The sequence below is a fragment of the Balaenoptera physalus genome, assembly GCF_965194825.1.
Source record: "Balaenoptera physalus genome assembly, chromosome: 19".
In the NCBI taxonomy this organism is placed as follows: Eukaryota; Metazoa; Chordata; class Mammalia; order Artiodactyla; family Balaenopteridae; genus Balaenoptera; species Balaenoptera physalus.
This window is the reverse complement of record NC_138900.1, coordinates 40,491,898-40,516,658: the sequence shown is the minus strand read 5'-3', so window position 1 is coordinate 40,516,658 and position 24,761 is coordinate 40,491,898. Positions and strand designations below refer to the sequence as shown.

Below are 24,761 nucleotides of genomic sequence, written 5' to 3'. Positions count from 1 at the left end.
AGTAGGGTGACACAGTCCCTCCTGTGGGGAGGCCCTAGGCAAAGTCCTCATCCCTGCCTGGCACAGCTGGGGAGGCCTGTGGTTTGTGATTCCAGCAGGGCCGTGACAGGACACCTGCGCAGGACTGAGTGTTAGTGAGGAGAGTGTGTGTGCTGGGAGGTGATGGAGGGCAACGGGGCTGGCACTTGAGGGCAAAGTCTCAGGGGGACGTAGGATGGGAGTACTGGGTGTTTTGAGGGCGGTGAGGAGGGCAGGGGAGGAAGGAGAGGCTGGCAGACTGCTAGGGGAGCTGACAGTCTAGGAGAGAGGCGCGCACGAAGCTATTGGATTCCGCGGGGGTGGGTGGGGCGATAAGGAGGTCACTGGGGGTCCTGGCTAGGCTGTGGACGGCCCCGGAAGTCCTGTAGGGGATAGAGGAGCAGTGGATGTGTGTATGATTCCTGTATAAGTTGTCGGGGTGGGGGCTGAGATCTGGGGGCTGGGAGCTGATGTGGTGTTCAGCTTTCAGGGGCTGAGAGGCGATGTGAGATTGGAATCTGGGGCCCAGGGAGGGGCGCTGAGGCTGAGCCGGGGTACCGAGGGCTACCTGAAGGGGCCGCGGAGGCGAGCTGGGGATGGGAACGGTGGTTGGTTGGGGCACGGGGAGGGAAAGGAAGCCGGGGCGGAAGTGTGTGTCCCTCGGCTCGGAGGAATACGGCGGGGGCGGGCCGCCGGGGGGGTTGCCGCGCCGGAGGGGCGGGGCGGGGCGGAGTGGCTGGAGCCGGGCTGCTGGGCAGCGCCGCCGAGTCCCAGCCCGAACCGAGCTGGGCGGCTGCACCTCCGTAGCAGTCCCCACCCGGCGCCGGGCGCTGCCGCCGCCGCCACCCCGCCGCCCCCGCGGGCCGCGCCATGACGCGGGCATGAGCCTGGCCCGCCGCCCGCCGAGCCAGCGCCCCCAGCAGGGGCCGCGGCGCCCAGGTAACTAGGGGGGCGCGAGGCGGGGAGGGGGCCTTAGGCCGCGCCGGAACCCTCGAGACCCTCGGCGACTCCAACCTGAGAACTCTCCAAGCCCTTGGGACCTTCCTACCCTGTGGGGGGCCTCAGGGGTCCACCTCCAAAAGCCAGCCCCGGCCCCTGAAACTACCCCCTAAGCTCCGCCTACCCCCAGCTCTCCTCTCCAGGGGAGCCCAGGTCGGGGCCTGACCTCACGCCTACCCCACACTCACTCATCGGAGGAGCCCAGGCCCCTGTACTCCCTGGCCCTGGGCCTGCCATCCCGAGGGGGCATAACCCTGCGCATCACAGCCCCCATCCTCCTCCCGCCCTTCCTGCTCCCGTGGCCTCCTGCTCTCTCAGCCCCCACCCCCAAATTCCAAAACTTTCTCCATCTGCCCCGCTACTGCCCACTCTACCTGCAAATGGTTCCTACCCTACAACTTAAAGGAGGAGCCAGCTGCCTCCTTTCCTTGATTCTTCTTCCCTGGTCCTGGGGTCCTGTCCACTTTCTCTCCCAGGACACCCAAAGCCCTGCTTCCAGTTAAATGCTTTCTGTCACTGCAGAGGGGCACGAGCGGAGGCTGGGCACCTGGGTGATGTGGGCAGAGCAGGGCCTCTGTGCTGTCTCCCTGTCCCCAGCCGTGGGTGCGTGGCAGTTGCCAGGAGACTTGGATGGAGGTTTTCGGGGGTAGGGGGCTGGGAGTCAAGGGCAGTGACAGGCCTGGCAGGATTCACAGCAGCAGTTCGAGGCTGGGCTTATTTATTTAGGGCAGATTCCTTTCTTGCCCCTTTCAGGGGATGTGGCTCCAGTGCAGGCCATTCCTGTCCCCCATCTGGGATGGGTCTCAGGAGCTGTGTCCCCTCCTGCCCAGTTGCCTGCCCCTCTGAGCCTGGGCACTGGCTACTTCTAGCTCTTCCCTCTCAGGCAGGGCAGCAGAGCTGGGCATGACCTCATCCAACAACTGGGGCCAAGGTGGGGCCACCTGGCCAGTCCTGGACACAGTGTCAGCAGTGCTGTCTCGCACCCCCCGGATCAGCTTTGAACCAAACTGTGGGTCTGGGGCCCAGGGAGATGGGAACCCACTGCTGCTCACACATCTCTGGAAGTTGAGCTGGGTCTGACCAGGTGGATATTGATGGTGGTGGGAGAAAGGATGAGGAGAACAAGGCCTGGAGGTAATTAATGTTTTCAGTCCCCAAATACCGAGCACCTGCGCAACACTAGGCACCATTCTGGGTGCTGGGATGGAGCCATTAACTAGACAGACACGGCCTAGCCATCAGGAAGCTGACGTTCTAGGGCGCTGTAGGAGACAGGGAGTGGCCGAGTAGCAAATCAGCAGATGAAGAGGCAAACCCTATAGTGATATGTGGGGACAGTGAATCTGGGTGTTGCGATAGAGGCTGACTGGGGAGCTCCTTTGGCCAGCGTGGTCTGGGAAGACCTCTCTGAAGTGACGATCTTTGAGCTGAGACCTGAATGATGCAGTAGAATGAACCTTGGACCATCTGAGGGAATAGAGTTTTAGGCAGGGAACAGCAAGTGCAGTGATCCTGCGTGGGTAGGAGTTAGGCATGTTGAAGAACAGAAAGAAGGCCAACCCCGGGGGAGATGAGGCTGGACGGGTGGGCAGGCAACCTGGGGAGAGCGGGGTGGCAGTAGTGTGGAGACATAGCACCACTTTCCTAACTGGAGGGCTGTTCAGATGTCCTCTCCTCCCGCCAGTCTTCTCTGCCCAGTTTTTTTTTTTTTTTAAAAATAATTAATTTATTGTTTATTTTTGGGTGCATTGGGTCTTCGTTGCTGTGTGCGGCTTTCTCTAGTTGCGGTGAGCGGGAGCTACTCTTGTTGCGGTGCGTGGGCTTCTCATTGCGGTGGCTTCTCTTAATTGTGAAGCTCGGGCTCTAGGTGCGCGGGCTTCAGTAGTTGTGGCTCGTGGGCTCTAGAGCGCAGGCTCAGTAATTGTGGCTCATAGGCTTATTTGCTCCACAGCGTGTGGGATCTTCCCGGACCAGGGCTCGAACCCGTGTCCCCAGCATTGGCAGGCGGATTCTTAACCACTGCGCCACCAGGGAACCCCCACTACCTCCCCCCGCTGGTTTTTGATCTGTCTTTGCCACCCATCTTGGGACCTGCAGTGTTTCAGGTGGTGGTTGCTTGTGGGGATTTGCATGGGTGGAGGTCAGGGGTGGGGCCATCTGGGGAGGGGATGACCTCCTCCTGGCCCCTGATAATAATCACACAGGGGTAGAGAGGACCAGGCAGGTGATGGGAAATGTCCCTCGTGCCGGAGAGAATCCCGCCAGTGGGATCTTTGCCGGGGGTGGAGACAGCGAGCGTCAGTGAGACGGTGTCCAAGTGTCCAGGTAGGGCTGTCCCTGAAGCCCTGATAAGATCCGATCTGTCATGGGGTGGGGAGGCCCAGCCAGGCAGGCAGCCGCTCCCACTCAGTCATTGGTTGCCAACAGCAGCGGGTAGCGTTTGTTCTGGAGCCAAAGCCTCCAGGCAGAATCGAGGTGCAGGGAGGGGTGCTCAGACGGCTGCCGCATGGGGCAGGTGAGCAGGGGGCCGCTCCCCACCCTTCTGCTGGGCACCAGGGAGTCTCCTGCCCCCTCCGCACAGGACCCCTGCCCTTCCTGGGAGAGGGGGGCTCCTCCTCTTTCTGGAGGAGCCAGTGGTGGCCTGGTCCAGGGCAGGGACGGTCTCTGGTTGAGCAGCTGCTTCGATGCCAGGTTGGGAGGAGGAACGGGGGTCCCTGCTCCCTACCGCAGTGCTGAGGGGGCTGCTGGGCGCCCTGCGTAGCCCCTCTGGGTGCTCAGAGCTGACCTTGCACACCTCAGACCTCAGGCCCTCTCTAGTTAGCGGGGTCTTTTCCCCTGCTCTAGGCTCGTGAGAGGCAGAGCTGGTGGTTGTTCAGGAGTGATGGGGAAAGTGGCCCCAGGTGCGGCAGGGCGGGGGCTGCCTTCCCAGTTCCTGGCCTGCTGAGCTCAGCTGCTCTCCATCCCTTGATGCCTCATTGGGTCCACACAGGCTCAGCCTGGGGGCCACTTCTGTTGCTTAACACAGTGCAGTCCCTTTGGGGCATGGGTTGGCTCTGGGCGCCCCCTCTCACCTTGTCCCCATTGCCCATCAAATTTGTGAGTCTACCTATTGGCCCTTTCCCCTCTCTCCCTCCTCCCCAACTCCCCTTTGCTCTACCACTTTGGGCCCCAGCGTGGGTCTTGCTCTTGCATATTCATTAGGGACTGAGTAAGGTCAGCACCACCTGTGACTCCAGGCCAGTGTGAGCTGCCAGGCCCTTTGACACCCAGGCTTCCCCTGGAAGGTTGCTCTTCCCACTGGTTTGTCTCTGTGGGTTTATTTCTAGGGCATGGGGTGTGGGACGGTGGGCAGACATAGCAGAGGTGCTCCTGAGAGCTTGGTGACTGCAGTCACTCAAGGGGTGCTGCTGAGAAGGTAACTGGTGGAGCCAGGAAGGAGCAGGCCTGCACTGGGCAGGTGGAAGGCTGGGTTAGGGTGCTTTCACAGCCCGCGGCTGGGCAGCAGCTCTCGCAATAAAAACAGCCCTTGGGGTTTTCAAGGCAGAAGCTCTGGGTCCAACGTGGGCAGGCAGGTGCCTCATAGATTCATTTCCTCATTTAAAATAGGTGGATTTATCCTCATTTTTTTTTTAACTGATGGGGAAATTGAGGCGCTGAGGAGTTAAGCGGCTTACGCAGGACCACCTGCCAGTTCGATTCATGTTCCTGGCTGGGCCACATCTCCGGCTGCCTTGGATGAACCCAGGGGCCCCGTGTTTGCTGCAGGTGTGTTCTGAAAGGGGCCTTCCATGCTGTGGACCCTCAGCCAGTAGCCAGCCAGCTGGCATCTTGGAGGGGGCTTTTACGGAGCTGGTCCTCGCTGTGGGGACAAGGCAGCCCCAGGCGGTGGAGACAGAGCTGGGAAAACTTACTCTTCTCTGAGTGCCAGCACCCAGGTATGGCAAGGATGTTGGGTGTCAGTGCCAGGGAGGGGACCCCACGCTAGACCTTATAGGAGGAAAGCAGACCACTTGGGTGTGGAAGGGTCTTGGCCCCCAGGGAGCTGGGAGAGAGCGAGTGGATGGGCAGGGAGGCCACTGAGGGGTGCTGAAGAGGCTCTTGGGGTACAAGGGGCATAGGGAGCACTACCGTCTCTGTCCCTCTGCCTGTTTCGTGTGCTCACTGGGGCAGTCACACCTGTTCCTTGTTAGGGACTCGACAGGCCTCCAGAAGATTAATTAATGCCAAGCTGCTGGCAGCTCCAGCAGGATGCTTGCCCCAGGGCCCTGTCCTGGCAGCACAGATGCCTAGCTGACCCCAGAAATGCTGCTCCGTTCCCACCCAGCGATCCTGGAGACACGGGGGGCCATGTTGCTGGCACAGCCCTGCCTCTGAGCCTGGATGGCAGAGAAGGCTTAGGTGGTGGCAGGCAGCCAGAGCCATGTGGCAGGGCATTCCACCCCCAGGCCTGCCTCCGTCACCCACTCCGGAACTTACTTGTCCCTGGCTGAACCCTGGGCCTGCTGTGTGACCTTGGCCATGCTGCTTATCCTCTCTGGGCAGCTTTCTTTTCCCCAACTGTAAAATGATGCAGAATGGATGTTGGACTGGGTCATCACTGAGACACCTCCCCCCTAAGTCTGAGTCTTCGTTATCTGGTAATCTGCCTGATTCTGAGAGCCCCTGACGGCATCCCTTTTCCCGATGCATATTGACTGCCCCTTGGTGCCCCTCAATGTGGTCCAGCTTTGTCCTCTGCCCCAAGCCCAGGTGATTGCTAGTTCTCCATGTAATTAACTCCTGCCTGTGCTCAGGACGTGGGGCACCGCAAGTCCTGGCCAGACCCAGTGCCCTCACAGACCAGCCCGACCTTCCCAGCGCCAGGGCGAGGTGACTGCTTCCACAGTGGCCACCTCCAGCCTGCCCAGCACATTCCTCAGGCTTATCTGAGAGCCCGCCCCACTGGACTCTGCCCTCCCACCCAGGAAGCAGCACCCAGACGAGCTGCTGGAGAGTTCCAGGGGCAGAGAGCAGGGCCTGAGCGGGCTTGAGGTGACGAGTCTCAGCCTCTTGCCTGGAGCTGAGGAGAACCAGGTATAGAACGGGGTGGGGCAGAGGGACTGGGGGGTCTGCTGAGACTGACCAGGCAAGTTGTCTAACCTCGGGGAGCATGGGTCCCAGAACCTGTGCCATCTCCCAAGAGCCCCATCTCTGGGAAGGCTTTCCCGTGTGGAGGCTCCTGTGCACAGGAGGGGGGCTTGCTCTAAGTTTACCCCTAAGTTGTAGCAGGCGATAGGGCCCGACAGCAGCTCCGGGACCACCTCCTTTCCTCTGCCCGCACCTCCACAGCAGGAGCCAGAGCCAGTCCTCCCAGGAAGGGGTTAACCGCCAGCCCCAGCCGTGAGGGAGGGGACTGGGCTGGCCCATTTTCCTCGTAGCTGCCTCCACCTCGGTTTTCCTGAATGGTTCTGTCGTCCTGGGGTGGGGAGGGAAGGGAAGGAAGAAGGGCGGGCTGAGGGAGGAAGGGAGGGAGGAGTGTGGGAAGAGGAAGGAAGAAAGAGCGAGACAGCCAGGGGAAGAGAAAGATGTCACTGTGTAATCTCCCTGTCATTTTTACTTCCAGCAGGCTCCGGGCGAAGGAGCTGCTAGAACAATGCTGAGGCGGCCAAGGTGAGGAGCAGCCCGCGCGGCAGCCCCGACGGAGTATCTCGCACAGGTGATCGGAGGAGCCAGGAAACCGAGGCCACCTGGGCATCCCTCCCCTCGCCTGGGCCGGCCAGAGCCTCAGAGACGGTGGAGAAACCATGGCGACCAATTTCAACGACATCGTCAAGCAGGGCTACGTGAAGATGAAGAGCAGGAAGCTCGGGGTGAGCCACCTCCAAGGGGCCCTGCCAAGGAACTTGGTCTGGCGCCTGGTGGCGTGTCCGGGGTGCGCGGCCGCCCGCCTGTGGCCCGGCATCGTGCATTGCTGGTCTCGAGGCTTCTGGCCAGCAGGCTGCCCAGCATGTGCCTGGGCCCGGCTCTGCCTGCTGCAGCTCCCGCCCCAGCCGGGCTGGCTGGCTGGCATCCCAGCGGCTGGGCCAGCGGTGGCAGCCGATGGGCAGGCGGCTCGCCTGCTATTGTTGAAGTTGTCCCCAGGGCAGTGGCTGGAAATGCCGGGCTGTGTCCGAGCTGAGACCGGCTTCTCACTTCCCCTTGCCATCACCTCCTCGTTCCCTCCCTCCCCTCTCCTGGCCTCTTTGCTTTTAAGTACCTCATCTCCCCTGCTTCCCATTGCTTTCTGTGTACCGGCGTTTATTTATCTTTGGTGGTTGCTTTTCCAGTTAAAAAAAAAGCATTTGAGGAGAGTGGTTGGTTGCTGGGGGGAGGGCAGTGGTGGGAGGGGTGCAGAAGCTGGCGTTTCCGTGGTTTATGAGAGAGAACCTGGCCGGATGGCCCGTGGTACTGGGACAGGCTGCTTTCCTCCCAGGTGTTGGAGGTGGCTGGGGGCTTGGAGGGCCTGTGGAGGTGAGGCCTCAGACACACCTTTGCTGGGTGTGCACCCTCTCCCACCCCGTACTGCTGGAAACCCCTCAAAAGGCATGAGCAGGGGCCCCAGGGACCAATTTAATAATCTTGGTGAGATTGTCCCGAGAGCAGCCTTTATTCCCGGACCCTCCTCCCTCCTCCAGTGAGGGGTCTCCCCAGTAGAAAGGAAACCCTGGTGACTGAGGTGGCCCAAGTCTTGTGTTTTACCTGGGTCCCCTGCCCTTCCTTTCCCCCTCCCCCATGGCCTTGATGGGGTGGGGGGATCCGACCGCTCAAGGCTTCCTGGCTCAGCTGAGTGGGGGAGGAGCGGGGCTCTGATACTCAGCTTCCCTGCCTGCGTACCAGACAGAGCTGGACTGGCCTTGGGGCAGGGTGCTTCTTGCTCCTCCTTCCCCTCCTGTGGCCCTCCCCACCGGGGCCCCTGTGGGAGGCTTTTCTGTCCGGGCAGGAGGCAGCCGCTTAGCTGGTGGGCATGTTTGGGGTCTTAGCTGGATTTGGACTGTATCCCAACCTGGGCCGTGGTGGCCATCAGCCACCTTGTTCTTGCCCTGAGAGAAGGATGGAGCCCACTTTGCGCACAGAACAAGGAGAAGAACTAAGGCTGAGGTGGGGAGGCAAGGGGGTGGGGGCCCAGGTTCTAGTGTGGCGACTCGTTCCTGAGGGCCCAGACCTGTCAGGTTCCCAGGGGCCAGCTGGGCTGTGGCCCTGTCCAGAGCAGAGCTTCCCAGGAAGGCAAGCCACTTGGGGCGGCCGCTTGGGCTCAGAACCAGGCCTGTTCCAGGGGAGGCCTGGGAACCCATGGTGGGCACAGTCAGGGGGAGGGTTTAGGGGCTGGGGCATGGCCAGGCCCAGTCTGGAATCGCCCGCACTCAGGGAACCCGGCTTCCCCCTGCAGACCTGCTGTGAGGGGCTGCGGCCACCCAGCTGCTCTTGTCCCGGGGCAGCCATTCTTGCTTCAGCCCACAGAGGTGAGGGGGGAAGGGCTGGAAGAGATCAGGAGCAGATCCTCCTACCTGCCAGGGCTTTCCTCCCAAGGCAGAGCTCTGGCAGAGTGTTTCTGAAGCGCTGATCAAAGACCTATGAGAAGTGGGGAAGGAGGGCTCTTGAGCGCAGTGGCTCCCTGGGGCTCTGTGTGTGCGTGCTGCGTGTGTGTGTGTGTGTGTGTGTGTGTGTGCTGCGTGTGTGTGTGTGTGTGCGTGCCGCCTGTGTGTGTGTGTGTGTGTGTGCCGCCTGTGTGTGTGTGTGTGTGTGTGTGTGTGTGTGTGTGTCCTGTAACCAGGCAACCAGAGTGCTCAGGCCCCCAGGACTTCTGCCCCTGCCTCTGCAGACTGCATGGAGCCCGTCCTGGCAGGGCATATCTGGGTCGGCAGCATTCGTGCATTCATTCATCCATCCATCCATTCATTCACGGTCCCTTCATATGATCATTCACTTGTTCAGCAGAGGTCTGTTAACGAGGCGACTGGGATGTGAGGATTCTGAGAATAAAATACAGTCTCTGCCCTAAAGGAGCTCCCCAGCTGAGAGCTGAGGCCTGCTGGGGTTTGGGTGGATAGACCAGGGGCTGAGCCAGGGTCATGGGGGCAGGGACAGACATGTCTCCTAGTCTCAGGGGCCAGAAATAGCCTGGTTGTGAGTAGCTTCTTGGGATGGGGACTGCCTGAGCCCACTGCACCCTGGGATCCTGCCTGCTGAGGACCTGGTACCCACGCAGCAAGGCAGAGAAGGGGAGGGGCCTTGAGCCTGTGGCCCAGAGGCCCCTTCGCCTCCTCTGCTCTGGGCCCCTCAGTCTCCCCACTGTTTGCCAGTGAGAGGAGCACTGGAGATTCCTGGGGAATGGCTCTGCCAGGCTTCTGGAGTGCTGGCTGAAAGAGTGGGTACATCCCAGCCAGACTTTGGGCTGGAAGAGAGCCTAAGGTGGGAGGGAGGGGGCCATGGGAGGAAGAGTCAGCAGCCCAGGCAGGTGGCTAGGGCCACCCCTCTGGGGGGGGCTGTCTGACAAGCCAGTTTGCCCCTTAGCCCCGGAGAGTGGTTGGCTTCCTGCTCCCTGGCTCTTGCCTCTTGGATGGAGTCCGTGAAGCTATAGAGAATTTGGGGGGATTTAGGTACGGGCAGTGGTCGGGACAAGGAGGGAACCTTGCCCGGGAAGGCACCATGCTCTGGGGTAACCCCAGGTTCTTGGCTCTGCTCCTTGACCTCTGAGAGCCTCTGGTCTCCCAGCTGGAACAGGGACCTAACCCTGATTCCCTACACTCCAGGGTTGGTCAGAGAATGAAAAGAGAGGGTTAGTGAAAGGTCCTAGAGACAAGAGGGGGTGTTACCCACATCAAGAGCCCTCCCCCAGCTCTAAGAACAAGGGCCACGGTGCTGTGCAGGCTGGGACCGGGCCAGGGCCTAATCCCTGTCCCCGCGGCGCCGCCTCTGTCGTGGCGGGTGCTCCTGGGGCCCTGGGCAGAACCTTAGCGCAGCGGGCTCCCAGGACAGCCCTGGTTCTAGGCAGCCTGTTTTAAATACCAGCTCTACCATTCATTAGCTGTTACTCAATTTTTGGGTGCCTCATTCCCTGTCTATAAAGTGGAGATGATAATAGAAGCGACCTCAAGAGTGACCCTGAGATTAAATGTGAAGAGTGCTAATAACAAAAAGTACAAATAGGAAGCACTCAATAAATGTTGGCTACTTAACGTTAAACCCAGAGCTGAGCTCATAGTAAACAGTAACTCAGGAGCACCCTTTATGGAACAGCCTTCCAGAGCCAGCCAAGAAATGACTGACTTTTCAATTCGGGGAGGGGCCTCTTCCCCCAGGCAGGGTGTCATGCTGGTGTCAGCTGTCCCCAGGTCTCTTGGGCCTGAGCTCCCTGGAAGGCTGTGCGGCACCGCCCGCTGTGGTAGGCAGGGGTAACTCCAGGGTCACCGGCTGCTTTGGGAGTGGTCCGGGGTCTGATCGCCCTGCCATCTCGTCCCACAGATCTACCGGAGGTGCTGGCTGGTGTTCCGGAAATCCTCCAGCAAGGGGCCCCAGCGGCTGGAGAAGTATCCAGATGAGAAGTCAGTGTGCCTCCGAGGCTGCCCCAAGGTTAGGGGGCCTGGGCCCTAGCTCTCCCAACCTGTGCGCAGTGATGATTTGTTCAGAGTCCTGAGGGCCAAGAGGACCCTCCGGGGGGTGGCAAAGCCGTGGGGGATGCAGAGGGAGGTGCTTCAACCTGGCCGAGTACCTTGTGGATGCTGTTCCAGGTGACGGAGATCAGCAATGTCAAGTGTGTCACACGGCTCCCCAAGGAGACCAAGAGACAGGCAGTGGCCATCATATTCACCGACGACTCAGCACGTACCTTCACCTGCGACTCAGGTGAGGGGATGCGGCTGCAGGCTGTGGGCTGGTCAAGGTCCAGTTGGTAGGAGGCAGAGCAAAGGCTTGCCCTGCCTGGGTATGATGTGTGTGGGTGGAGGGCACCTTTGAGGGAGCAGCCCCAGGATCAGGTGGGGCAGGCACGCAGAACCCACTGGCCTTGCCCTCTCTGCCTGGCGGGGTGGGATAACTCCGGCTGAAGCAGATGGGGTGGGTTGCTGCGGGCCCCTGAGCTGGCAGCACGATGAGGGACTATCTTCTCCAGAGCTGGAGGCAGAGGAGTGGTACAAGACTCTCTCTGTGGAGTGCCTGGGGTCGAGGCTCAACGACATCAGTCTGGGAGAGCCGGACCTCCTGGCCCCAGGAGTGCAGTGCGAGCAGACAGGTGAGGCCTGGCGCTGGCACGGGGTGGGAGTGAGAGGGAGACTCCCCCCCGGCCCCCCACAAAGCTCCAGGCCCACTTGTCCACTCCCATCCAGATCGCTTCAATGTCTTCCTGCTGCCCTGCCCCAACCTGGATGTGTATGGCGAGTGCAAGCTGCAGATCACCCACGAGAACATCTACCTCTGGGACATACACAACCCCCGCGTGAAGCTCGTCTCGTGGCCCCTCTGCTCACTGCGCCGCTATGGCCGGGATGCCACACGCTTTACCTTCGAGGCTGGCCGGTAGGACCCACTCGCCTCCCTGCTGTCCAACCGTGGTCATGATGGTAGCTGCCATTCACTTGTGTCGGGCACTGTGCTGGAAGCTTAAGTTATTTATCAGCATAGCATGCTGAAGGGGAACCCATTTTACAGATGAAGAAATTGAGACTCACAGCAGGTAGGTCAAGTGAAGCTGTTTACCAAGTCAAACTGCTCAGGCTCTAATCAGATGCTGGCACTGGCATTGACTAGCTCTGTGATTGTGGACCTGAGTCTCAGTTTCCTCCTCTGTCAAATAGGGGATAATAAAAGTACCTAACCTCGTAGATTGGGTTATGGTAAGGACTGGGTATAGCTTGAACCCTGGAGCAGCTTGCCTAGACTCAAATTCTGTATAATCCACCGTGTAACTTTCGTTGTTACCTTCTGAATGCCTCAGTTCCCTCATCTGTAAAATGGCTTGAGAAAAATTATAATAACGAGGAAACTGTAGTAGCACACAGACCAGAGTGGGGTGGTGGGGAAAATGGAATGGATTAATCCTTGTAAAGCATTTAGACCCCCACCTGGCACATAGAAAATGTTCAGCACGTTTGAGCTGGGTGGTCAGACCCTCAGATGACAGCCCTGCCTGTTCCCGGACAAGAGCCTGACCATGCATGTGCACACACATGGGGGCATACCCACCACCTGGCTCTCGGTGATACTTGTGTCCCCAGGATGTGTGACGCTGGGGAAGGGCTCTACACCTTCCAGACACAGGAGGGGGAACAGATTTACCAGCGGGTCCACAGTGCCACCCTGGCCATCGCCGAGCAGCACAAGAGGGTCCTGCTGGAAATGGAGAAGAACGTGAGGGTGAGGCAGTGCGTGTCCCAGTGTAGGGGCAGGCTGGCGGGTGGGCGGGCCGGGGGCCGGGAGAGTGGCAGCTGTCTCCAGCTGGTGTGTCCGGTAGAGGCAGGCAGGGTCTTGGGCTGGCTGCTCTGGGCTTAGCCACTGACCCTTCTCTGCCCCACAGCTGCTGAACAAGGGCACGGAACATTACTCATACCCCTGCACGCCCACTACCATGCTGCCCCGCAGTGCCTACTGGCACCACATCACAGGTTCCCAGAACATCGCTGAGGCCTCCAGCTATGCCGGTGAGTCACTGCTGGGCCCCACCCCTACCGGCCAGGAGGCTCTGTGGAGGACAAGGCATGTTGGGCAGGGGCCTTCTGTCCCGGCCCCAAGGCCTCAGCCTGCCTCTGTGTCCACAGGTGAGGGGTATGGGACGGCCCAGGCCAGCTCAGAAACGGACCTCCTCAACAGATTCATCCTGCTAAAGCCAAAGCCCAGCCAGGGGGACAGCAGTGAGGCCAAGGCCCCTTCCCAATGACGGCAGAGCTGGCACGCACAGATGACCACTGGGGCTGCCTGCAGCGTATCGTGGATGGCATGGAGGGGCTGTGGGCCAAGAGCCTGGGGAAAGGGAGCAAGCAGTCCCTTCTTTGCCCCCGAGGGTGAGACTGGACCAAGGCAAAGGGCTGGCCATGCCACCTGAGCATGTGTGAGGGGCTGGAGCTACCATGGGACTATATACTGTTAATGATTTTAATATATATGGCTTATGACGTATTCTATATTAATAAGATTCCCCCTCTGACCCTCCCTGCCACCATATACACATTTTTTAATCCCATGACCAGGCCACAGTCAAGGCGGTTTTTGAATGTGAGGGCAGCGGTTTCCCTGTCCCCCATGGTACCAGCCCTCCTGCTGCCAGGACCTGAGCTGCCAGGGCCAGAGGAGGGAGACACTCCACACTCCGGGCTGCTGCGCTGGCTGCTGGCTTTTCCCAAGCAGCCCAGGGGCGGAGACAGCAGGTGGCTTCTCAGTCCCTCTGGGCCTAGGGTGGCACAGGAAGGATCCGAACTTACACTGTGCCACTTGGTAGCCCTGCACTTGGAGTTTTCAGCAGAGGTGACATCTGGTGACACCTCAGGTGAAAATCTGGTTTGAAAATGGTCTCTGCCCAGACTCCTTCCTGCTTAGCAGGCTGAGGAGACGCCCTGGGCGTGGGGGGTGCTGGTTACGTCGGCCCGGGGAGGACAGCCAGTCCCGGGCGCTTTCCTGCCCCCGGGCCAGGCCGGCCGTGCAGGAGGATTGCGGGGGGGCGCGCCCTGCTGCCCGCTCTCAGTGACCGGCGTGGGCAGTGCTCCCACAGAGGGAGCCCCTCTGCCCTGTCTGGCCTCCCTCCGGCAGCCAAAGTACTCAGAAGCCGAGCCCTCCCCACTTCCCCCTCCACATGGTGCTGAGGCTCCCTGCTGAAATGCAATTAAAGCAACTGATTTTCTAGTGCTGGTATTTACTGACGACCGTGCAGAAGGGCTATCTTTTTACTCACATCAAACCTTTGGTTGTGTGTGTGTTGGGTTGTTTTGTTTTTAATATTTTAGGGTGCTGATTTGAGGGAACAGACCTCTTGTAAATAACCATTATTGAAGTCGTGGCAGGAGGATGATAAAGCAAGAGGCCCCCTCCGACAGAGCACCGGAGCCCGGGAGGTGGCCACAGCCCGCTCAGCTCTGACCCTGACCCAGGCAATGACCACCTAGAGGAATAAGCTAGCCTGAAGAAGGGAGCCCAAAGGCCACGGAGGGGAGGCAGAGCTGGCTGGCTTGGTTAGTGGCACGATGACGCATGAAGGCGATTACGTACGTTTTGCTCTTTATTGCCAAAAATAAAAACTTTAAAAGACAACTACTGTTAATAAATAACCCTTCCTTTTTGTACTAGATCTCTGGTTTTCTCCAGGCTTCTCCTGCCAGCCTGCCTAATTAACTGCTTTGGGTTTGTTCCTACCTATAGGACTAAGTGGCCAAGGCCAGACCTCCATGAAGGCCCTTGCCCTCCCCCACAAATTAAATAACCTGGCCATTGTTGGTGACGTTCAAAACTCATAGGTAGAGAACAAAATACAAGGTTTACTGGCGGGAAGAGGGGGATAGCCTGGGCCTAACACTACTCTCAAAGGATTCTCAGATTAGGGACACTTGGGAATTTGAGTGAAGAACCGGTAGGCTGGCCAGGGCAGGGACTGGAAGGGCTCACGGGGCCTGAGTGAGGGTTCTAGATTCAGCGCTAACACAGAAGCCTAAGGTACAACAGTGAACATTCCAACTTGTGAACAGAAAGAAAGGATTTGAAGTAAAGAACTGAAATACCCAGAAGATGAGAGTTCAGCTCACTGGTTCTCAACAGGGGAACGCTGTGGCCCCCTGAGGCACACTGGGATACAGGGCAGAAGGGACGTTCCGGGCAGCACTACTGCCCATCAGCAGGCAGGGCCGGGGACGCTAAATGTCTGGGAAGGGACCGTCCTGCCTCCAACAGCAGTGCTGGCCCTGGTAATCTGTGACTGCGCAAGGCTGGGATGGACCTACCCTTCTCCGCTGCTACCTAATTGGTACCGAAGGCTTGCCAGGAAGTTTGAGCAACAGCTGTCCAGTCCCCAGGAGCCAAAATCTGGAGTCTCAGGAGAGACCTAAAATTCAACTGCTGTTCTGCTGAAACAGGTGAGCTGCAGCTAGTTTATGGTCAGGACGTCACTCTGGATCTCGTGGCTTAACTGGGTCTGTAAATCACTCAGCTTCTTCTTTAATCCAGACAGGGCTGACAGGACAATGGTTTCAGGGCGCAGAGAGCCACAGGACTCCACGTTGTAGTAAAACCTGAGAGGCAAGAGTCTGGTGAGAGCCCTCCATGAGGCAGGCCGGCCTGAGCTATGGCCACGGGCCCGCCTCCCTCCTGGGTCCTGACTCCTTTCTCCCCATGAACTCGACCTTGCCCCAGGGATGACCTCCATCCAACCTCTTAGAAACAGTGGTCCCAGGGCACTTTGTAGGACCTTGAGGAGGCCACGGCTACCTCAAAAAAATATCTCAAAACACCTGTGTATGGATGTATTCCACACTGAGGGAAAAGAGAAAGTAAGCAGTGTCACCTGCTCCAGCATTTTCATGTTCGTCACTAGAAGGCTCTGGTCAGTTTTGGGCCCTAGGTTGATCTTTCTTTGGGAGCTGAAAAATCAGACTAGGAACAGTCTGGATAACTGGAGGGTCCCCCTTCCCCCCCAGCGACCAAAAGGGGGATGATAATCTGCCTGGATGTGCACATACCGTGGGTTCAGCAGTTACCAGCCCCTGCTCAGCTGAGGGGAACTGGGATGGGCGGGAAAGGGTCTCCCCAACTCAGAGGCTGCATCAGAACTGTACGTCCTTACACACGTTACCTTCAAGTGCCAAACCAGGCTCTTACCTCTCCGGCTTGCCATTGGGGTCGTAGGGCGCCTGCGACTCATCCTCGTCCAGCTCTGAGTACTCACTCTTTGGCCTGAGGTCAAACACAGATCAGCACAGGCTGCTACTGCCGCTTTGAGGGCACCCGTGTCTCAGTGAGGCTGCCCCATCTCGGTCACCAGGAGCCATTTCCACACCCGCCCACCCTGCCTGCCTTCACTCCCAGCAGGAACATACCACTCCTCCGGCTTGGGGTACACCGTGTGCCTCAGGGCGTTGTCGGGATCGTATTCAAAAGCCACGCCTGCAGTCGGGTTCCACTTGGCGTGTTCCTTGCCAAAGCCCTTTTTGGCGTAGGCGCGAAGTCTCAGCTCCTGGCCCTTTCTCAGCTTGACGATGAGGATGTCTGTGGGGAGATGTGAGTCAGTCGAGGGCCAGCAGCGGCACGGTTCTCCACGGTCTGACCTGCAGTGCCACTGGAAGACCGGGCAGCACGAGAAACTGGGTCTGGTCTCTGCCCCTCTCGGGCCCCTTACCATCCTGCTCCACGTAGTCATTGGGGTCATTATCTCGGTTCCGGGATGTCACCTGCAGGGAGCCCAAACAGAGGCACTTATTAGCTGCTGCTCATCTCCCCACGCACCTCTGCTGGCACCCACCTTCCGGCACCTCCAGACCGCAACCTGCCGAGCCAAGGAAAGGATGCCTGAGAAGGCGGTGGTAGAAGTGCCTACTAGGACCCAGTCTGTGCTGGTTACTGGCCTCTAACCCCTACCTCATGGCTTTTTGACAACCTCCCCAATCAAAACAGTACCGTGGCCTTTAAAAGGGTCCTTAGGGGGCAGGGCCCACAGCACCAATGCTTTTGCCCACACTGGCAAAAGTCCAGAATTATTAGCACTTCTAGGCATCAGGCTTAGGTTAAGGCAGAGGGTAACACAGGGAAAGTCGGTGTCTTATAAGAATCCACCCCAGTCTGGCCCACTTGGAGCCAGGAGAAGAGCAAAGGTCCTGGGTAGGGAGGGCGTTCCTGACCGGAATGACCCGGGGGCTGTTGGAGATGAGGTCTCGAGACGTGACATGACGCGTCTGGTCTTCGTTGCACCGCACGTCGAGGGTGAACTCCACCGAGCACTCGGGGCAGAACTCTTCACACGTACAGTCCTGAGGCAGGAAGAGAGGCAGGAGTGAGTCTGCGGAGAGACGGCAAATCCTGGCTTGGCTCCCCGCTTCTAATACCCTGTTCCTTAAGGTTCTTCATCTGGGAAAGGGTGGATCACAGCCTCCAGGCTCTCCTGGGCTGTGTCCATCTGCACACCATTCTCAGGCTGCTCAAGGGCAGGTGCGTCCCAGCTCAGAGACCACCTATACGCTGGCACCCACATGTCCTTCCCACCCCTCGCTGCCAGGCCACGGCCGGGAGACGCACTAACGTCTCACCCTGCCCTCGGGTGCCCTTCCTCAGAGAACCAAGGCGGTAAGAAGGAAGCAGCTTTCACGCTGCATAGTTCAGCATCCCCTGAGCTAAGTGGACTAGCCTGGGAATGCAATGACCATTTAAAATAAAATAATCCAGGGAACAATAGAAAAAAGTACATTTTAAGTTCCAGGCTACTGACCTTTTCTTAAAAAATTTCATACGGAAATTTTTTCACAAAAGCAGAGAAGAGTGTTAAGAGACTGCCACAATATAAGCATCACTTGGCTTCAATAATTCTCAAGTTTGCCATTCTTTACACTGATTCTTGAAACACTCCCGTATTAGAGATTAGCTGCTACCGTTTAACTTCAGGCAAGAGAGTTACTAGAATGTAATCAAGCAAACTGTTCTCCCCCTCACGCCAGTGAGGAAAATCCAACCTATTTTCGATGTTTTCAAGACAATGAGGAAGATCTAGGGGCCATACCTAGATAGTCTGCAATCACAGGTGAGACGGGAAGGCAACCTAGACCCTTGAGACTGAATCACTCACAAATGTGAAATTAAAGAATCAAAATGTAATGGAAGACAAAAATATGAAAAGGTACTTAACCTCAAAAAAAAAATAATAATGAAAAGAGGGGACTCTGTTCAAGAGATCAAGAGACTAAAGAGGCGCAACAACTGAATGCAAAGCACAGATGACAGAGCCGCAGACAGAAAACAATTAAGGGGAACTCCCTGGCGGTCCAGTGCTTAGGGGTCCTTGCCTTCACTGCCAAGGGTGCGGGTTCAGTCCCTGGTCAGGGAACTAAGATCCCGCAAGCCGCGTGGTGCAGCCAAACAAAAAAACAGTTAAGGACATTTTGAGGATAACTAGGAAAATCTGAATTTAGACTGTAGATAGATAGTACAAATCAGGGCTAATTTTCCTAGGCATGATAAGTGTGGCTATGTAGGAACATATCCTTATTTTTAGGACATGCATGCTGATGTAGCTAGGGGGAGAAATGTCATGATTTCTGCACTGTTCTTTCAGATGGTTCAGCAAAAATCACATCTATATGAAACACAAAGCAAATATAGCAAAATGTCAACAACTGGAAATTACAGATGAAAAGACAATGAGTATTTATTCTACTTTTCACTTTTCTGAAGATTTTCAGAAAAAAAAAAAAAAATCCATACCATCTTTGTTCAGTAAATGCAATACTAGAAACAAATTTAATGGAAGGAACTGTTAGGTCATGGGGGATGCATATCTTTATATAAGATATTGACTAACTGGTCTTCATTTGGTTGTACAACTGTCTTCACCAATATATGTGATGTTTTATTTCTTAAAAACAGACTCTGGAGAAGTGAAGCAAAATGGTGAAACGTTAAAATGTGACAACCGGTTTGGTGGGAGCATGCCTATTTGTTATATTAGCTCCACACTTAGCTGTGTGCTTGAACAGTTCTTTTCAAAAACACATATAAATTTACAAAATATATCAAATTAGCCACCATAAAAATGATGTGCCCTTGGGAATATGAGAAAATGGGCTGGGCTTCCCTGGTGGCGCAGTGGTTGAGAATCTGCCTGCTAATGCAGGGGACACGGGTTCGAACCCTGGTCTGGGAAGATCCCACATGCCGCGGAGCAACTAGGCCCATGAGCCACCACTACTGAGCCTGCGCGTCTGGAGCCTGTGCTCCGCAACAAGAGAGGCCACAATAGTGAGAGGCCCGCGCACCGCGATGAAGAGTGGCCCCCATTTGCCGCAACTAGAGAAAGCCCTAGCACAGAAACGAAGACGCAACATAGCAATCAATCAATCAATCAATCAATAAATCTTTAAAAAAAAAAAAAAAGAAAATGGGCTGATTCAGGATCACCTAAAGCCATCAAGAAGGAATAGTCTCAAGCTGCTACCTAATGCAGCTCTGGTGAAAGGATGCAGGTAACCTAATCCTGTCCTACACTCTCCCTAGTTCTAAGTCTTTTAACGTATCATGGAAGTGCAAACCTGGCCCTAGAGGAAGGGAGCCATGTTTAACTAGCAGAACTTACGGGGTGAGGCATAAACCTGCAGACGCCTGTACCCCGGTCACTCAGGTGCTGCTCTGTGGGACAGCTCTCACTCCCTCTGCTCCTTGTCCTCACCCCCTAACCTTCTGTCGACTCCCTGTAGCCTCCTAGGCCCCTGTCCCTGGGAAGAGATGCTCTGCAACGCAGAGTCTGAACAGATCAGATGCTGAAGAGGAAGAGCTCCACCTGTTCCATATAAATGGGCATCCAGGAGTATGCCCCCTCTTATGTGGTTGGCTAATGAGACTCCCCAATGCCCCTTGAGACTAATCAATCTGAGGTCCCATCAGAACCAAAGACCAATCAATGCCTGCTTTGGGCTCTAGACAACATCTCCACATTGTCTTTCTAAAAGCTGAAAGCAAGATGTCGGGAAAAATTCCTGTAAGAACTAAGGTTCCCTGCCTCCCCCAACTCCCGACCTTCCACCCAAGCACACAGCATACCCGGGAGTACTGCAGCTTGTCCACAATGTCGTCACTCGTGAGGGGAATTAATCCTGGAAGACAGAAAAGCACATTAAAGAAGGCCAAGGGGCCAAGCCTAAAGGAGAACCCAGAAGTCCCCCTGGGAGTGAGGAGGCTTCCTCCTCTGACACCGGCACAGCCCCCTCCCTTTAACTCTCCAAACCCAGCACTCACCAAGCCTGTGAGCAATGAACTCATCGTGAAGGACTGAGGAATTGGCATCAATCTGAACCCAGTCAATTGCTAAAGAATGAAGGAAGCAGAAAAGGAGACATGCAGTTTAGCCACCACATTCATTTAAAGACTTAAGAGCAATGGTTCTCCAGATTTAAAAATCATCGAATGCTTATGAAATTGCAGAGGCCTGGCCAGGCTGCCAGAGACTCTGATTCCACAGCTCTGGAGTGGGGACCAGGAAGCTGCATGTTAACAAGAACCACACACACCACACCCTACTTCCCTGCTCAGGTGGATCTGATGCAGAGAGTTCCCTGTACCACCCAAAAAACACTGACTTATTAGAGAATACCATGGGAGTGGGAACATGTTTCTTTGAGCTGAGTATTTCTGTGGGAAGCACTTAAATCTGCTATTCGTGCCAACACCAAATCCAAGAGCACTTGAAAGTTAGACAAACCTCACAGAAGTAACACAGACATCTCATTTTATGATATAGTGACCAGATTACTCAGATTACTCAATTTAATACTTTATTATCGCTCAACCAACTAATACTTACAGAATGCTTTAATGAGCAAGGCATACTAAGTATACAACCCAATCCCTACCAGCAATGAGCTAGTAGGACGGTAAGAACTGTACTTGTCACACACGCCTGACTTAAACACACATTCACTCATTCATTCATAAACATCTGCACATAAACAATTAAATTCATTAATCAAATGGCACTGGAGCCCAATTGCCCAATGAGGGGCATGGACACTAGGTACGGAGGTCAGAAGAGGACCAGACATGACCTAGCCCCAACCTGCTTTGTCCTATGCTTCCTATTGCTTCCTCAACCCAAACCAAATAAGGACCATGAGCCAAGCTTTTCTGCCTCTGCATCTTTCCTCCCACCGGCATGCCCTTAACCTCTCCTGTGCAGCTGAAAATCCTCTGAGCCTCCTATAAACCAAGCCTTGCCTGCCCTCCATGATCCAGAGACGAACACTCTGTCCCTGTAAGCTCCTCCCTCCCAGAACTCGGTCCAGACTTCTCTTAAGACACCTGTCATATTTTGCCTTGTGTTATATTTGTGTGTCTTGTCTCTACCTCATGCTTCAAAAATTCCTTGGGGCAGGGGTCTTCAGATGTCTTAACTTCTGTATTCCTAGCTGGGGCTTGGAATGCAGCAGGTGCTCAATATTATTTGTGGGAAAAGTGGCACTTAGAATGTCAGGGTTGCATCCTAAAGCACAAGTCCCTCATTTTACTCATGATAGAACTAAGACCCCGGGACATGGAGTGATTAGGCAGAGAAGGAGGACCAGCCCTCCAAGCTCTGAGTTGAAAAAGTCTCTGGGGGTGGTAATGGTGGAAAAACTATAACGTTCTCTTCTTTACCAATCATTTGGCCTGCTTATTTCCTTAGGAGTTTGCACGCTTGATGCAGCAACTATGACTTACATTTCTTTTTCCTAACCCAAGCTCTCTGAGCTGACACTCAGAAGATATTTGTAGTGTATCTGTAAACGTGTAGAACACCTAGTGCGGAGTGGCTGGAACCAAAGCAGAAACAGATTTTCCCTCTTCTAGGCGCCAAGGGCCCTGTAGCTATGCTTCTCCTTAATTGATTCAAAAGTCTGTCTTGCATTTGGGTTGTCTGTGAATTCATCTTTCCCCTGCAACTTCACTGTGAGCCTTTGGAGGGCAGGAACCCGGTACTTTACAGCTCTGCGTTCCCAGTGCCTAGCACCACTGCCTGGTGCTTATATGCTCCCTAAATACAGTTGACGGAACAGATTCACATCTACAAGTACCAGACACTCACTGAATACAATGCACAGAGATTACCCCCTTAATACGTGACATCACCCTGATAACTACTATTAGTGTCCGAACGTTAGAGAGGAAACTGTAGCACACAGTTTAATAACTTGCCCAAATTTCAGAGACAGTAAGTGAAAACAGTATTCAAACCCAAGTCCACAGACTCCTGAACCCGTGCTCTCCACCAACGCACGTGGAAGAGTGGAACTAAATAGCCCGTGGGAGCCAGGGAGGTGACCAGAGTGGCCCAGGGCCAAGGGCACTGGGTCCAATCAAGTCTGCAGCATTACTGTTCTCTCAGCGCCCCCATCCCCGGCCCACACCAAGGCTGGAGGCAGGAGCGCCAAGGTATGGGGAGGGTTGCGGGGTAGACCTGGTGGCCCTGGCAACGAGGCGGGGGTCGCTTACCTATTATGGGCACCTCAGCGATGAAGACCCTCCGGATAGAATTTGCCACCCTGAGGAATGAAAACCAAGCGGCGTGTGGGCACCGCAGCCTCGACAGGCCGGCCCCGCGACCCACGGTTCCCAAAGCGAAAGCCCTGGCCCGGGGGCCAGTCCTGGAAAGATGACCCCCGCCCCACCTAGGCTAGGGCCCGCGGCTCTTCAGAGCCGCCAGCCTCTTCCCTCAGCAGCCTTACGCCAGGTCCGTATTCTCGATGATGAACTTGACATTCTCGTCGGTGAGCTCCGTGATCCGCACGGTAGGCTGGTTGGCATACGGCATCGCGCCCCACCACTCGCTCGGCCTCCAGCGGCGGCTGTACTGCGCCTGCGCCAACGCCGCCACCGGAAGTCGGTCGACGCGGCCTTGCCGCTTCGGCGGAGAGGCGCTTAGAACGCCACCTGCTGCTCGGAGGCCCAACGTTTTTTCCACCCCCGCCCCCTTCTCTAAAGGGCACCAGGTTAAACCATTTGGAGGGCGACTTGGCAAAACATGCACACGCGCTTGACTCAACAATAACACTTCTAGGAATTCATACTGCAGAAGTACTTGCAGTTGTAAGCAAAGATACATCTACAAGGACGTTCACTGCAGCAGTCTGTACCAGAAGATAAAACTACTTGCCCATTGACAGAGACCTGATTAAATATACAAACATAGGAATACAATAACGTTTTTTAAAAGAATGAAGTCCGTACATTTATGGAAGAATAAAAGTACAGTCGGTCCTACGTATCCAAGGGTTTTGAATCCGTGTATTCAACCAACTGAAGATCAAAAAAAAAAAAAAAAAAATTCCATAAAGTTCCAAAAAAGCAAATTTGCTGTATGCCCAGCAACTATTTATATAGCATTTACATTGTATTTACAACTATTTACATAGCATTAAACATTGTATTAGGTATTATAAGTAATCTAGAAATAATTTAAATTATATGGGAGGACATGTGTAGGTCATATGCAAATACTACACCATTTCACATAAGGAACTTGAGCATTCACAGGTTTTGGTGAGGAGCAGGTGTCCTGGAACCAATCCCCACAGATACCGAGAGATGAACGTACACTTTAGCAAAGTGTACTTGAACAATAGGTTTATACCCTTTCCCTTCCACCCCCCAAGTCTGGCTCATGCACTTCTGAAACTGCAGGAAGATACAATGCTCTTTAATGTATTGGTACCATCTACAGTTCTGTGTAGCTGCAGTGGGTGGGTATGAGTTCTTCATCTCTGCATCTCCAGTGCCTGGCAGTGTGCGTCTCATAGGTTGAACATTCAATAAAGAATTACCAAAGTCCCCTGAACAGCCTAGAGAGAGGTTAGAGTGGGCTTCAAAAAAGTGGCAGCAGCTTTTTTTTTTTCTTTTTGGCCGAGCCGTGTGGCTTGTGGGATCTTAGTTCCCCAACCAGGGATCGAACCCATGCCCCCTGCAGTGGAAGCGCAGAGTCCTAACCACTGGACCGCCAGGGAATTCCCAGGTGGCAGCAGCTTATACAGAGAAGCCCTAAAATACAACTTGGCAGGGGACAACATTTAGGGGGCAGAAGAAGAGTAATCAGAGGAGATGAGGAGGAGTTTGCCTTAGCAAGGAGTGACACCTCCTCCTGAGACAGAGGGGAAGAGCACTGAGGGGGCCCTTGCTACACAGCCTGTGTCATCTCAGTAAATTAAGAATTAAAGTAGTCTTCTGAGTGTGAGACAGATGCTATAAAGGAGAGAATGGAATGAAATTTGGAATAGCTACTGCAGGGAACTTGACAGGATGTCGAGGTAAAAGAATCAGAGAGGTGCAGAAAGGGCCCAGAGGAAGGTACACAAGAAGAGACTGGAAATTCCTACTAGCTTGTTACTCCCCCCATCATTCAGTCTACTTGGGTAGGAGACAGCAAAGCAGAAGACAGATGCTGTGGGATGCTGTATGTACCAAAATGTTGAAGCTCTAACCCCTAATGTGAGGATATTTGGAAATGGCGGTTTTTGTGAGGTCATGAGGGTAGGACTCTCATGATGAGATTAGTGCCCTTATAAGAACAGGGAGAGACATCAGAGCTTGTTCTCTCTCTCTCTGCCATGTGAGAATATAGGGAGAAGGCGGTCATCTGCAAGTCAGGAAGAAAGTTCTAAGAACCAAGTTGGCTGGCACCTTGATCTTGGACTTCCAGCTTCTAGAACTGTGCCATATTTCATCACAGCAGCCTGAGCAGACTAATAAAACAGAGTTAACCAGACTGAAAAAGGAAGCCCAGCCAGTGTAGAGGCTGAGAGAATTAGTAAAGCTAAAGACTGTGTCACTGAAATAGTTAGTGACAGACAGGCATCAAAGGAGCTAATGGTGAGGGGGAAAAGGCCCCTGCCACCCACATTTTACTGATGGGAAGCCTGGGCCCACAGATGCAGAGCTGTCCTAACTGCCCAGTAGTATTAGGTAGCACCAGGACCAGAACTCAGGTCTCCTGGCTGCTAGTTTCAAGCCTTTTCCACAACACTGTTGTCTCACTCTGGCATCTTGGATACCTGCCATGGTCTATATGGAAACTACCTACACGACAGGAA

General features: G+C 55.3%; 2 protein-coding genes across 6 annotated transcripts; one reads left to right on the top strand and one right to left on the bottom strand.

Moving 5' to 3' along the window:
* The first annotated feature begins 756 nt into the window (after positions 1-756).
* DOK4 (docking protein 4) lies at positions 757-14,268 on the top strand. Of its 5 annotated transcripts, XM_082437129.1 has the most exons (10): positions 764-957; positions 5,982-6,090; positions 6,620-6,866; positions 10,498-10,605; positions 10,764-10,878; positions 11,144-11,263; positions 11,358-11,547; positions 12,246-12,384; positions 12,545-12,668; positions 12,786-14,268. In XM_082437129.1, exons 3-10 carry the CDS (start codon positions 6,801-6,803, stop codon positions 12,902-12,904), a joined length of 981 nt encoding a protein of 326 aa, XP_082293255.1. In that variant the 5' UTR covers positions 764-957; positions 5,982-6,090; positions 6,620-6,800; the 3' UTR covers positions 12,905-14,268. The 5 variants fall into 5 exon arrangements, with proteins under 5 accessions (XP_082293253.1, XP_082293251.1, XP_082293254.1 ...); XM_082437127.1 differs by having other exon boundaries at positions 757-957; positions 6,623-6,866; positions 12,545-14,268; XM_082437125.1 differs by having other exon boundaries at positions 757-957; positions 12,545-14,268.
* Positions 14,224-24,660, bottom strand: POLR2C (RNA polymerase II subunit C). The gene is made up of 9 exons (XM_082437124.1): positions 22,404-24,660; positions 22,171-22,220; positions 19,942-20,010; positions 19,747-19,799; positions 16,842-16,970; positions 16,343-16,394; positions 16,044-16,212; positions 15,826-15,900; positions 14,224-15,239 (listed from the first exon to the last, which is right to left on the bottom strand). Exons 1-9 carry the CDS (start codon positions 22,778-22,780, stop codon positions 15,095-15,097), a joined length of 1,119 nt encoding a protein of 372 aa, XP_082293250.1. The 5' UTR covers positions 22,781-24,660; the 3' UTR covers positions 14,224-15,094.
* Between the last annotated feature and the right edge of the window lie 101 nt (positions 24,661-24,761).